A 13,941-nucleotide genomic window follows, 5' to 3' on the forward strand; every position below is an offset into this window, starting at 1 on the left:
CCTCAATCTAATTTAACTATGCCCTTAATTGATGAGAATAAAAATAATTAAAGTAATTGTTAATTAGAATGAAACATAAAAAAGGGAAATTGTATCAATTAGATGGAGACAAAGGGAAAATGATCCAATACTGGATGTTATGTTCTCCCAGTTTCTTATCATAATATAAGTTATAGCTCATCTCGGAGGTTTCCGTTGGCTGCCGCCGATTCGGGTTGATGTTCTAGAAGGTACCTTACAGCTAAAGACGCATGTAATGCTGCTCCATATGGAAGAACATCTTCATTGAGTTTATAAAATGGCGAATGACCAGACACAACTGGTCCTAGAGATTCATTATGCATTCCCACAAATAAGAAATAACCAGGCATTGCTTCTTGAAAAAATGAGAAATCTTCAGCTCCCATCACTGGTTGCATTTCTTTGATGTTTTGGGGGCCTAGCATGTCTGTCGCAACATTTACGAACTGCTTGTGCAAATCTTTGTTATTTACAGTCACCGGGTAGAAGGGCTTTTCGAAGACGACACTTGCATTGCATCTTTGGACGCTGGCTTGTTTCACGATAACCTGTCATTTCAAAGCATATCGTTACATGGAAGCACTGTATTGGTCAATTACAAAGGAAACCGAGCAGGAGCTACCGAAACATACCTCTTCAATACGCTGTTTAAGTTGGATGAAGCTATCTTTCGAAAATGCCCTGAATGTGCCACCGATTGTAACAGTATCTGGAATGACATTGAATGCACCCCCTCCTTGAAATTTCGCAATTGTTACCACCTATACGGATAATCTTCTTGTTGGAAATGCTTATTGAACAGTCAAGAAGAAGGCATAGGACCATAGTATGAAAAGTAATTGTGAAAATATAACAGAGGAGAAGCTAACAACTGTTCTTTAGTTAAAATTGAACAATAGAACTAAAAACAGTATAGAGATAGATGAACATAAACAAAAGGATGGCATCAGAAAAATCAAGTCCATATCAGTATATTAAGGCAAGTTATTAATTGCTCAAAGTCATTAGTATTTCTATCATCGATGTCCTATATACAATCATATCGATGTCCTATATACAATCATCAGCTGAAGTTGTTCTCCCCATGAGACATATTGCTGAGATGAAGAGAAATTACCTGAGAGTCCAAGGGATCAGCTTCACGTGAAATAAGATGTTGCAAACTAAGAATCACACTAGAAGCTGCTAAAATAGGATCTATTGCATGCTGGGGAATGGCAGCGTGCCCCCCTTTTCCACTTATAACAGCCTCAAAGAAACCATTGGCAGCCAAAAGAGGACCAGGTCTGGAGGCAACTGTACCAATAGGAGACCTAGAAGAAACATGTATACCGAATATGGCATCAACATTCTCAAGAACTCCCGAATCCAACATTCTCTTGGCTCCTCCATATCCTTCCTCACCTGGTTGAAACACCAGTACAACTGTCCCCTATCATATAGAATTACATATTGCACAAGAATCCGGGCATTAATCAATGCAAACATTCTGTAGAAAGAGTATAGCAAGGCAAAGCAAAATGTACTTACTAAGGCTATGTTTGGTTTACCATAATGAAATGCTATGTAATCACTTACGTTATGATGATATACTTACGTAAGTGGTTACCTTACATTATATTCAATTACGACTAACCAAATGTGGCCTACGTGGCTCTCTATGTTGCAAGAAAAAAAAAAGACAAAATGAAAACGGTGAAACAATAGTTTTTACAAGGTTGCCGTTTAGAGGTTTAGGAACCAAACGCATGACTCCTCATGTGCAACATAGGTGCCTATCTGCTAAACGTATTTTAAGGACAACCCTTTTTCACATCATTTACCATAATAAAATAAATCATGTGTGTTTCTAAATGCATATTAATAAGTAAAACTCATAACGAGCAAAGGGTCTTCGCAGTGTCTGAAATTATGAGTTAGGGTCTATTAACTCACACTTAGCCCATTTTAATCAATTAAGGACAGTACTTCCTATTTTCAGGTCAATTAACTCCTAAATTATACGAAAAAACGAGTTAAGGGGCCGTGATGACCCTTTGTTCAATTCATAACTACACAGTTCAACATTCAAATCAACTATTGGATAAGTAATGAATTGACAATGAGAAAAATCCAATGTTGTGCAGAAAGTAAAAAGATTGAACCTGTAACTCATGGGAATGCTGAGTAAGCATCTTAGCAGCACCAAGAAGCATTGCAACATGAGCATCATGCCCACAAGCATGCATTTTTCCATCAACTTTACTCTTGTGCTCCCACTCCACACCTTCCTATTACAACAAATTTTAAACAATTCATTCAAGCAATCACTAATTAAAGGTATGCAAATGAAAAATGAAATTACAAAACCTGCATAGCAAGAGCATCCATGTCTGCTCTAAGGGCAACAAAAGGCGGGTCTCCAGTTCCTATATAGCCAACAATACCAGTCCCAGCTACTGGATATTTATAATGGATGCCCAAATGATCAAGCTCAGCTCTAATGAGCTTACTGGTCTCAAATTCTTCAAAACCAAGTTCTGGGGTCTCATGAATTTTCCTCCTGATGTTAACCATGTAATCAAAAACTGCTGGTTGTTTTGCTAGGTGAAGGAAATTGACAGGGATTTGAGTAAGTTGTAGTGGGGTAAAAGAGGGGGTTGACGAGATGAGTTTTGAGAGGAATAAATGGAGAAGTGGAATCAAATATGCGAATTTGAAGAGACCCATTGATTCGGGTTTTAGAGGAGAAATGAGAGAAGAAGAGTGGACTTTTTGCTGTAATAATGAGGAACGAGCAAAACAAAGTGAACACTTTTGTCAGCTTCAATGTTCTAATAGAAAACATGGGATCAGCAGGGGAAAAAAATGAACAAAAAGTTAACCCGTCCCCTAAATTTGTTTTACGAGATCATGTAAACTAATTCTATAACTTTTTTGAACAATTAATTCTAAATTTTTTTGTTTTTATGTCTGATTATTTCATAATTATATTTTAAAAATGGGTATACAAATTGGAGGTAAGAAATGCGAAATAGAAAATGAAAAAAATCCCCTAATTGTATGCATAAAATTATCCAATATATAGTTTTACAATAAAAATATATCTTATGCAGTGATTTGAGATAAAATTAAAGAGTTAGTGTTTGAAAAAATAAAAACTAGATTAAATGGCTACAAATTCAAAGAGCGCATTGACCTTTTCTTCGAAAAAAAATATTAGATAGATGAATAATCGTTTACTAATTCTCAAAATCAGTAAATTATTTCCATAAATATTCAGTTAAATTATTTTAGAGTACAATGGACATAATTTGATTCTTAAAATTTTTATATTGAGCAAGAATTGTTGAAATCGGACAATGTTCATTTGTATCGATTTCTAAAACGGACTATTAAATGCCGCTTCTAAATTACTAGATACCGCTATTTGACTTAATTATACTTTTACTTTACCCTAATTTTAAATTTATATTCTCTCAACTCACATTCAAACACGGAAAAACGGATAACAAAAAATTAACAAAATTTATGAGTTCGTAATAATTCACGATGGAAACCCAATTTCATTGTGCGATTTGCCAACCGATGCAGACTTCGGGAATCATCAAAGAACGATATGCCAAAAAACGATGTTCAATTTAAGGAATAACGAGTCCTATGTGGCTCATCCACTTAAAGAAGAATTCATGACGATTCGTCCAAACAAATAAAATACTGAATTCCATCAAATTCGAATATGCATGAGAAATATATTTCGACTCAAGATCATATTCTTATACTTAATCAAAAAGTATAGTCATATTTAGGAAACTCAAGCTTAAATAGAGTTACCTTCTAAATATAAATTCCTTTTCTATTTAGATTTGTATGCTAAGTAGGAATCACTTTTCTAGTTGGAATACGCAAAATATTTTCTCACTACTACTATATAAGATGATTGAGATAATGTCTAAACACACAGCTACGACGGGTTAACCTTTAGTCCGTAACCCTCTATTTTTATCGGTTTTATTCCCGGGTCGGGTTTTACATCGTTGCCTTATCATCTAAGTTTATAAAGATCTCTTACCGAATTGAAAAGATAATTAAATTAAATCATCGTTCGGTGTTTACTATAACTGAGACAAAGTAAAAACTTTAGGTATTGTTTTGTACTTTTGCCACGAGGGAAAGCAACTTCAACGCCGTGAAGAAAAGGCGAAGCTGCTTCCTTTTGTTCTCCATCTCTAATTAAAACAACACGCTTAAGAAAACCAAACCTAAAATATCCGATTTCCCCTCTCAAACACCGATTAGATTTCTTCTACTCACATCGTCACTCCAATTTATTTCTCCAATCAGTTTCCCTTATCTTCAATTTTTCATTAGGTAATTTCAATTTTATTCTTCTAATTGTTACTTTCAATTGTTGAATTTTGTTTCTAATTGACTTTGTTTGTTTTAGATCGGTATTGGATTTTGGAATTAGGGTTTTATCCGATCTGATTAAGTTCGTCAGTTTTTTTGATTTAGTTGATCGAGGCAAGCTTTGGTTTAATTTTTGCAGATAAGAAGCAATCATGTTTAACCGTCTGTTTGGAAAACCTAAGCAGGAAGCTAATGCTCTAACTTCGTTAGATAAATTAAATGAGGTATATTTGTTTTACTTTATCTATTTGCGATTTTGGTTTTAATTTTCTTTAGATTTTTGTTGGTTATGTAATTTGTCAATTTAAAATAATGATCGGGCTGTTTTTTGATATCTGAATGCAACTGGGGACTGTTTATTCGCAGTTTACTGTTATCTTTTTCGATTTTGTAATTTATTAATGATGTTTAAAGTTTTGTTGTTTTTGAATGACCCAATTGTTTCTGTTTGATTTTTTGATTGTAGACTCTTGAAATGTTAGAGAAAAAGGAGAAAGTGCTCCTTAAAAAGGCTGCTGGGGAAGTGGAAAAGGCTAAAGAATTCACTAGAGCGAAGAACAAAAGAGGTGCGTTTTCGTTAACTTTCTCTTAGAAAAACCAATGTTAAATTTTGTTAGCTTTAACTGTAACTTAAAAATTCTGTTTTTTGAGTGAATAGTTTCATTGTAATTTTAATAATGAATACTTTGTGATAATCTAATTGGTATGAACTATGAGGACATGTAAGGTGAAGATGAAGGAGTTATCTTTTATATTCTTCAAACTTTTTTTAAACATGCTTGGTTGCATTTATTTATTATTGATAGGAAGTGAAAAAAATGCATGTAGTAAATATTAGTTTAAACTTTTTTAGTGAAGGTGCTGATAAGTATAATCTTGCAGCGGCTATTCAATGCTTGAAGAGAAAGAGGCTATACGAACAACAAATAGAACAGCTTGCAAATTACCAATTGCGTATTCATGATCAGGTGGGTTTCTCTTAAATACTTGTTGCATTGCACTGCAATTAACTCGACTGTAACTTTTGCTGTATTAATACTTGTTTCTTAAACATTACAGATGATTCTGTTAGAAGGTGCAAAAGCCACTACAGAAACTGTAGATGCATTGAGAACCGGAGCAGCTGCAATGAAGGCCATGCAGAAAGCAACGTATGTAACTGTTTATTTGATTGAGCCTTGCAAACATACCTGCGATCCTGATTTAAATGACTTATTTTTTTTTAGCTATTAAGATCTTGTTGCATGTGGATGTTAGACTACAAGTACTTATTTTGATTCACCATATTATGTTTGATAATATAGTATGTAAAGTAGATGCCTGAAACATGAGTATCGGTCTTATATAAGATATAGAAGTAGCATAACGAAGTTATGATTCTTTTACAGAAATATTGATGATGTGGATAAGACAATGGATGAGATAAACGAGCAAACCGAGAACATGAAACAAATTCAAGATGCTCTTTCAACTCCTATTGGTGCTGCAGCAGATTTTGATGAGGTAAATGATGTGCTGCATAATTATTGGATTCTTACAAATGGAAACAACTATGTAGTCTTAAATTTAATTTTATTTGATCCACAATTATTCATTTCGGGTGGTGTCTAACTGGCTTGACTTTTCAGGATGAATTGGAGGCAGAACTTGAAGAATTGGAAGGTGCTGAATTGGAAGAACAACTTCTTCAACCTGCAACTACAGCTCCAGCTGCTCCGATTCATGTTCCAGCTGGAAGGCAACCAACTCGTCCTGTCGCGCAAAAGCGCACAGCTGAGGAAGATGAACTTGCTGCCTTGCAGGCTGAGATGGCACTTTGAGCAGGTTTGATGTTTTTTTTTTGTTATTATACAATTTTCACAATTCTGTATTCTTCAATTATAATATGCATCTGATCGCTTACTATTAATCAGTGAGCTGTTTCTCATTCTCTTTGAACAAAACAAACTGTTTTCTTAGCTTAGTTTGTGGGTTTTTAAAAGAAAAAAGTCTTCTTAATGGTTGCTGCAGGTATGTTTTCCCAGAACGTTGAAGAGCATATTACCGATTGGTCAAATTGTACTATGGAGTTTCAGCTACTTATTTCGGGCATGCTGTGTGCACTTATGGTCCAAACAGCCGATGTATATAACGATTGCGTAAACTAAAGAAATAGTACCGTTTAAACTTGTAATCTGTATTTTGGAGGTTGAATCCACTTTTCTGTCTCCAGTTTCTTCTTTTTTTTTTCCTTTTTGTTGATTCGAACATTCATCTTATGTCACCAACTCCGTGTCAAAGTGTCTGCAAGGCTTATTTAAAGTAAATAAATTTATGTTAATTTTTAATTTTGATGTTGAATTACTTGCAAATTTATGGCCAAAGCCACCCTGTAACTCTTGAATAGAGAGAGACAAGAGATGCCCTGAGTTCGGAGTAAGTTGATGTTGGTGCTTGTATTTGGTAGAATTTGAATGCCAATACTTTTTTTTTTTGATAATTTGGGAAGGGGGAGCGCTTGTGGGAGGAATCGAACCCACGAGAGGGAAGGGTTGATATTCTTTTTTCATACTTCTATAAAAAGAGAGGGAAGGGTTGATATTTCATTTTCACATGTGATGATTTTATTTCCATTTACCTTATAATGTGGCTGCTTCTATTTTGTGATGCATATGGTTTCAAAAGTTTAACAAAAAGGAAGATATAGAGATAAGCAGGCTAATAATGAGTTATCCACAAACGCTTCTATGATCCCAGCTATTTTGGAACCAATAAATGCTAATAAGAATGCTGCAACTTCATAATTTCAAACAGTAGGAGTCCTTCATAATTTCAAACAGTAGGAGTGCGTGAAGGAGTGAACGTTTGACTAATTGTTTGAGAGAAAAAACATAACGTAAGGGCTATTGACAAAGTTCATGCCACAATGATCAATATGGGAGAGCAGTTTTGTTGATGCATTCCTGTTGAGAATGAAGAAGAAAAGAGACTGGTCTAGATCTATTATCACGGAGCCTAAAATATATGAAGATTTTCTCATTCCTGTATCTGATTGTCAACAGAGTTGAGTGGAATGTTTGATAGAGGCTCCAAATAGTCAAAATCTTCTGTTATTCCCATCTGCATACAATTCAAAATAGCAAGATATCAGCTCATGACAAACTTGTAACACATGTCTCTTCGTGAATTTTTGATACAATCATAAGTTCTAACGGACATAACAAAAATGAGTTTTTAGCACAAACAAAATGAACCATCTCCAATATTCGAGAAAATAAGGTCCAAAACTGATTCCCATTGCGAAACTTCGAGGCTGCTATTAAGTGTTATTATGAAAAGTAGTGCTTAAGTTTCACATCTTATCAACGGAATATGCATGATATAAGAGATTCACAGATATTATATACCTCATTGTACAAACTTTCAAGCTGCTCTTTAGCCTGAGGGAAATTGTTTGAACACCATTGCCGCAATGTGAAGATGTTATCTGTGGGTTCCATTATAAAGGAATAAAATTATAGATGTCAGTACAGCTCAATATTCATGAAAGCAGACCAGAGAAAAGGAAACAAGTATAACATGTAAAATTACAACCTGTCCATCTATTAGCTGCTGCATGTGCGACTTCAATAGCTTGCTCTGCATATGTGCAAATTAAACCACTCATCTTTCTGATGCCATGTCAAATTTATCAAGCATTGGCATTTGGCAATCAATAGCAATGCAAAGCATTGTAATATTTTAAGCATCGGAATGAACATTAAAACTCCTCAAGTCCTTACTCATTGCTTCAACGGCAGCTGGATCATTATCTGCATATTGTCCCATTTCCTCCTGATCAATTATACTGTTAGAAACTCAAATAATTTGTTCATAGTGCTAATGCATAATAGACTAGAGTGAAATTACCTTTAGCTCGGTATGTTTTGATTGAATTGCTTTTAACTCAGCCAATGCTTCCTCCCGTTCATCCTGATAATAGCTTACAGTGAGATCTGAATATCCTCACCAATCATTTTAACTAAGCACAGTAAATTCACATTTAGCGAAAGGAATCTAACGTTCTTACAGATTCTTCACGTCCCTTTTTCATCTCCTCACACTGTTCAACAAGTTCTGCATACCGTTTTTTGCTGCTTTGCAGATCAGACTCAAGTTTGCGATATACATTCCTCATCTGTTAAACAAAGAGTTTTAGACAAAAAAAATAAAGCAACTTCATCAAATCGGGGGAAATAAGTGTCATCAAGATTTCACCTGGTTTCCAGCACAGCTAGGAAGGCTCCAGAAATATACCTGAAATCATCGTTATCAGCACTCCTAGGTACTTTGATAAACATAAACCACTATATGAACATGAAAGCAGTACTAACTGGCCATCTATATGCCAGGAAAATACTCACTGAAGTTCCAATTTTGTCTTTTGAGGCAAGATCATCATCAACTAAAGTCTGAACAACATCTTTAACAGACTGGCTAATTACACCTTTCTTCGGACCCAACTTCTCAAGCTCCTTAAGCTGGAATTATTATAACAGATGAACACTCCATCATTTTCCAAATTCTAAACTACCTAGTAATCAATAAAAGACTAGAGTAGCATATTTAAGACCTAACTACAAAATAAAACAAAGCAGGACCGAACTCACAAGGAAAAAGTCCTGAGAATCGTAAAAGATCTGAAGAATTTTCTCGCGTTTCTCATCCAACGAAAGTCCTCGCTTCTTCGACTGCATTACACAATTGCATCAAATAAGAAACTACACCTTATACGCATGAATCATGAATTTAAGAGCTAAACACTCTTTTAATCTCAGGTTACTAATTTATTATAACTAAGTCTTCATTTAAAACATAAAAAATGATCAACAACAACTCATTCAGCTAGACATTTCGTCAAACAGCTTAAGTTCATCACTTAATTGCAACTATATCAATGTTAAGGCTCGTAATTAAAGTCAAACAATGAAGATCGTAGATCAGAACCATAATTACAGCAAATTTCAAGGATCAAAAACATACAAACCCTAAAATTCCATATAGAAACAGAATAATTGAAATGATATATGTTAAATTAAGAAAAATTACAGCATTTGAAGAAGAAATTAATGATAATAATCGTGAATGCGATCATGGAGTAGGTATAAAAGAGAAATTTAAATTAATGATAGTGGAGATTTAATTACCATTGAGAAACTTTAGTTTCGTGTAGCTGTTGATAGAGACGGTGATAACGACGAGTAATTTAGCGATAGAATGTATTTATTTTCTTTTCCTCTTTATAAAAGAGTGCGAAGGAAGCAGAACCTTGGACAGCCACATTGAAAATTTAATTTGGCGGGCAATTTTCCCGCATGTGCAAAATGACTGGATTGTCCTTACACAACACTTTAAAAAAAATACACACAAACTTATTTATAAAAGGTTCATATTGCCTTTCAACTTTGATAAAAGGAAAATATAAAAAGTTTAAATTTATAATTTTGAATAGAAATATTTACCGCTTGTTAATTCTGGATAAAAACCTCTGTACATTATGAAAGTTCTTAGGTCTCGCTTGATTGGGGGTAAGTGAGTAAGGGAAGTTTAACTTACCGGGAAGTAACAAGATTTTTTTACTTGATTCAATTTATATGTGTTACTTTCCGAGAAGTTAGCAATTTGACTTCCCTTTAACTAGGGAAGTGACTTCCCTTTGACTAGGGAAGTGACTTCCCTAGCCAAATCTAGGTATTTAAAACTTCCTTAGTTTTTTTTTTTAACAGAGATAGATATTACATACTACTACTACAAATAAAGCTATATATATACATACTACCTTTTTTATAAATATGTGCAAATTCGCCATTCACGCCATCCATCCCGTTTACGTAATGCATCGCCGAGCTCGCCAAGATGACGGAATAATGCCGCAACCGCTGCTTCTGACGCTTCTGACGTGTGAGCCTGCTCCAGATGTCTTCTCCATAAATCTTCTTCCTTTTCTTCCTTTTTGTTCGCAAGGGGATTCGAACCCAGGACCCTTAGTTAACTTGATAAAAAAATACAACTTTATCTCTACATTTAATTAGCCTAGTTAATTATTAAAGATAATATTATCTTTAAATTTTAATTAATTAAAATTAAAATACAATTTTCCGGGAAGTTAGTAAGTAAACCAAGTAAAACAGTTATCAATTTTCTTTCTACTAACTTTCTCAGCAATTAACTTTTCGAAAAATATACTTCCAGGAAGTATACATTTATGAAGAAAGTGAGGTCTTAATTTATTTATTTTTATGAATAAGGTTTTTAAATTTAAACTCTATCTTTATATCGACTTTAAAGAGTAAAATGAAGTTCTATCAATTTTTATATGCGTGTGGCAACAATGGCATAATGGCAGGAGATTATATGTGAAATTTATGGAACTAACCAATCAATTACTAATAAAATGTGAAATGAGAGAAAATATGTAAAGATTTATTCACGTGATATTCTTTTTAAAAATAAAATAAATATAATTTATTTAAAAATTAACTTAAAATCGAAAGCAGTTAGATGCAAGATTTAGAATAAACCAAATGAGCAGGTAAAGAAAAATTAAGTCTATGCTATAATTATAAACGTCTTAATCATAGGCCAGTTTTATAATTTTTAAAGATGAACTAAATAACAACGCTGAATCTAAATAAGTCTTGATTCTTCAAAAAAATTACAACTGAAAAATTCGAATCATCTCAAAAATTGTTGAGCTCAATAGAAATCTGTAACAATTAAATTTGAACCATCACAAAAAACTTTAACAAATCAATAAAATTTAATTACAAATCAGAACATGTAATCATTCAGGACAATAATATTTTAATCAAATCTGCAAAAATATAAATACAATAAAATAATCATTATATAAATGTTAAAATATTTCAAAAACACAATAAAATTCCACAAAAGTCCATAACAAAATATTTCATTAGAGAAAATATTGAAAATAAAAACAAACGAGTCGAACCATAAACTCCTAATGAAGCCGGGTTTTTTCACGGTCCGGTTTTAAAAACCCTGGTTAATAGGGTAGTGACTTTTATATTGGACATGAATTTAAAAAATAGACAGGGCACATGGTTGGCTATAAGTTGAGGAGTTAGTTTGTTGAAACTTGAAAGTATGACATCGCTTTAAATGGTAGGTTTGGCGGGGCTAAGGCTTTCGCAAAACGCCATTAATATCATTCCTTAAATAATGTCAAGTGTTTCAGAAACTGCGGGGCCAATTCCCTCAAATTTTTAACCAAATTTATATGACCGGATAGCAAAAGTGAAAGGACTTACATATTCATTTATCCTTTAAATTATTTGTATGCGACAGATAATATAATAACATCAAAATAATATTCTTATCAATTTTAATTTGTAAATGTTTATCACATAATTAACTGACTAATTCACTCGAATTAGTCAGTTGATAAATTGAAATTGGTGTAATCATTAAATTACATTTGAAACAAAACAAATTTAAAATAGATACGGACGAACCTACGTGAGGATCAGAGGGGACCATGGCCTCCCAAATCCTAATTTAGTCACTGGAAAAAAATATAGAATATGTGATTCTTAAAGTTTTTTTTTATTAAATTTAATTAATTATGATAGAAATCAATTTCTTTCTTTATTTAAAAAACTTATTTTAATGATATGGTTCTTTGGAGAATTTAGGAGAATCAGAATAATCTAGTATTGAGAGGTCATAGTAGCTCGGCCACTCATTCCATACATAATGTACTGAGGTTCCTTTAGAGTTGTAAATCTGCTCAACTTGGCATAGCCGCTGAAGATCAAGCAAATTTCCATCTATCTATCTTTGGGCAATTCCCACAGGTTGTTCATATAACCTGCAACTTGGATGCTGTTATATTTGCAATAATCATCGTATTGGTATAACTTGTGTGGCGCAGGATCATGATGGTAGATGTCTTGGGGCAATGGCTCGTTCGATGCATGGATCGCAAGCGCCTCTTATGGCGGAAGGTATTGGCTTGTTGGTTAAAGAATTGGCTTTGCAAAATGTTCGATTTGAAATTGATACGTTGCTTCTAGTTCAAGCTTTCTCGTCTATCTCTGGAGGATCGTTTCATATTGATGTAATTGTTGACGAGTGCTAAAATCGTTTCTAGGACTACACTAATAGTTCATTGTGTTATATCAGGAGATCAACGAATATGGTTGCTCATGCTCTTGATAGAATGTCCAATTCTATGTCTAATGTTACTATTTGGGATTTGGCTGTACGAGACTTTTTATCTTTGTTTTTGTATTTAGATATTTCTAACTAATATAGTATAATTTTCTAAATATGAAAAACAAAAAACAAAATAGTCGAAAAGGATAGGCCAGAGAAAAATGTGCATACAAGAAACAAGGACACGCAATTTTTGCCTATATATTTTTGTAATACCATTTAATAGTAACTCTAGATGACAAAGTATGCCAAGCAGCATTTGTAACTATCAGAATTACGTCTGACCTTAAGAAGATCCAACGGTTGAAAGCTTGATACCAGCATCATCAAATAGGACATGAAACATATATTAGAATAGGCAAGTCTTGACTTTCTGAGAAGGGAACTAGGGTGAGAAAAATTGACGGAAACTCAATTAATCAGTGGTTCGTCGATTAAATTTGGTCAATCCAAAATTTTAATTTTACTACAGACTGAATTCAATAAACAGATCAAACATTTTTACTTTTTAATTTACTATAAAAAATTATTCTTTACATATTTTCAGTTACTAGTTCGCTCGTTTCAGTTTTAGGGGGTGTTTGGTTCAGCTTTTTGGTGGAGCTTTTGGCTTTTGCTTTTCAAAAAGCTCCACTAAAGTGTTTGGTGAGAAATTTTTCAGAGCTTTTTGGAGCTTTTTGAACCTCTAACAGCTGCTGTTTAAAAAGCTCCATTTTGAAACTTTTTGCCAACAGCTGATAGCTGTTTCATTATTTAGACAAAATTACCCTTACTAGAATATATCCTTTTTTTATATATAAAATTATTTAAATTATTTTTAAATACTCTAATCATTTATAAAGTATATAAAATTATTTTATTTATATTAAAATAAATATAATTTAATAATTTTTTGAAAAATTTATTACAGATTTATAAAAAAAAATATTTAAATAAGTTTAAACTAAATATTGCTTCTTATAAAAAAATAATTATTAATACTTTTATTAAATAATATATGATATAATATATTCATAATTTAATATATAAAAACAAAAATTATGCCCTTTACGGTCATTTTATATGTAAACAGCTACAGCTAATTAAATCTCACCAAACACTAATGGTCTATCAGCTACCAGCCACCAGCCAACAGCTAACAGCTATCAGCAACAGCTAACAGCCACCAGCTATAAGAAACAGCTGAACCAAACAGACCCTTATAATTTTGATAATTCAGCTGAGTCAATTTTGATTGATTTGATAGGTTTTGATTGAAGAGATAAAATAATCCAACTTTGAATATATTTGGTTCGAGTTTAACCAAACCAAATACCCCTTTAATCAGAAAAATCA

The 13,941-nt window shown here is 33.1% G+C and overlaps 3 protein-coding genes across 4 annotated transcripts; 1 reads left to right on the forward strand and 2 right to left on the reverse strand.

Annotated features, from left to right (window-relative positions):
• Window positions 1-76: 76 nt before the first annotated feature.
• LOC126670476 (IAA-amino acid hydrolase ILR1-like 4) lies at window positions 77-2,883 on the reverse strand. The gene is made up of 5 exons (XM_050364215.2): window positions 2,371-2,883; window positions 2,166-2,291; window positions 1,139-1,453; window positions 654-782; window positions 77-569 (listed from the first exon to the last, which is right to left on the reverse strand). Exons 1-5 carry the CDS (start codon window positions 2,728-2,730, stop codon window positions 171-173), a joined length of 1,329 nt encoding a protein of 442 aa, XP_050220172.1. The 5' UTR covers window positions 2,731-2,883; the 3' UTR covers window positions 77-170.
• Window positions 2,884-4,216: 1,333 nt separating this feature from the next.
• Window positions 4,217-6,750, forward strand: LOC126669249 (vacuolar protein sorting-associated protein 32 homolog 2). Its single transcript, XM_050362666.2, has 8 exons — window positions 4,217-4,371; window positions 4,550-4,634; window positions 4,877-4,976; window positions 5,293-5,378; window positions 5,470-5,561; window positions 5,799-5,913; window positions 6,039-6,234; window positions 6,421-6,750. Exons 2-7 carry the CDS (start codon window positions 4,563-4,565, stop codon window positions 6,228-6,230), a joined length of 657 nt encoding a protein of 218 aa, XP_050218623.1. The 5' UTR covers window positions 4,217-4,371; window positions 4,550-4,562; the 3' UTR covers window positions 6,231-6,234; window positions 6,421-6,750.
• A 415-nt stretch (window positions 6,751-7,165) lies between these two features.
• On the reverse strand, window positions 7,166-9,686 carry LOC126669248 (meiotic nuclear division protein 1 homolog). Of its 2 annotated transcripts, XM_050362665.2 has the most exons (10): window positions 9,576-9,686; window positions 9,039-9,119; window positions 8,793-8,909; window positions 8,647-8,685; window positions 8,459-8,566; window positions 8,299-8,361; window positions 8,172-8,223; window positions 7,984-8,028; window positions 7,797-7,876; window positions 7,166-7,509 (listed from the first exon to the last, which is right to left on the reverse strand). In XM_050362665.2, the coding sequence occupies exons 1-10, from the start codon at window positions 9,576-9,578 to the stop codon at window positions 7,426-7,428; spliced, it is 672 nt and encodes a 223-aa protein (XP_050218622.1). In that variant the 5' UTR covers window positions 9,579-9,686; the 3' UTR covers window positions 7,166-7,425. The 2 variants fall into 2 exon arrangements, with proteins under 2 accessions (XP_050218622.1, XP_050218621.1); XM_050362664.1 differs by lacking the exon at window positions 9,576-9,686 and having other exon boundaries at window positions 9,039-9,125.
• Between the last annotated feature and the right edge of the window lie 4,255 nt (window positions 9,687-13,941).

The sequence above is a fragment of the Mercurialis annua genome, linkage group LG2 (genome assembly GCF_937616625.2).
Source record: "Mercurialis annua linkage group LG2, ddMerAnnu1.2, whole genome shotgun sequence".
Taxonomy (NCBI): domain Eukaryota; kingdom Viridiplantae; phylum Streptophyta; class Magnoliopsida; order Malpighiales; family Euphorbiaceae; genus Mercurialis; species Mercurialis annua.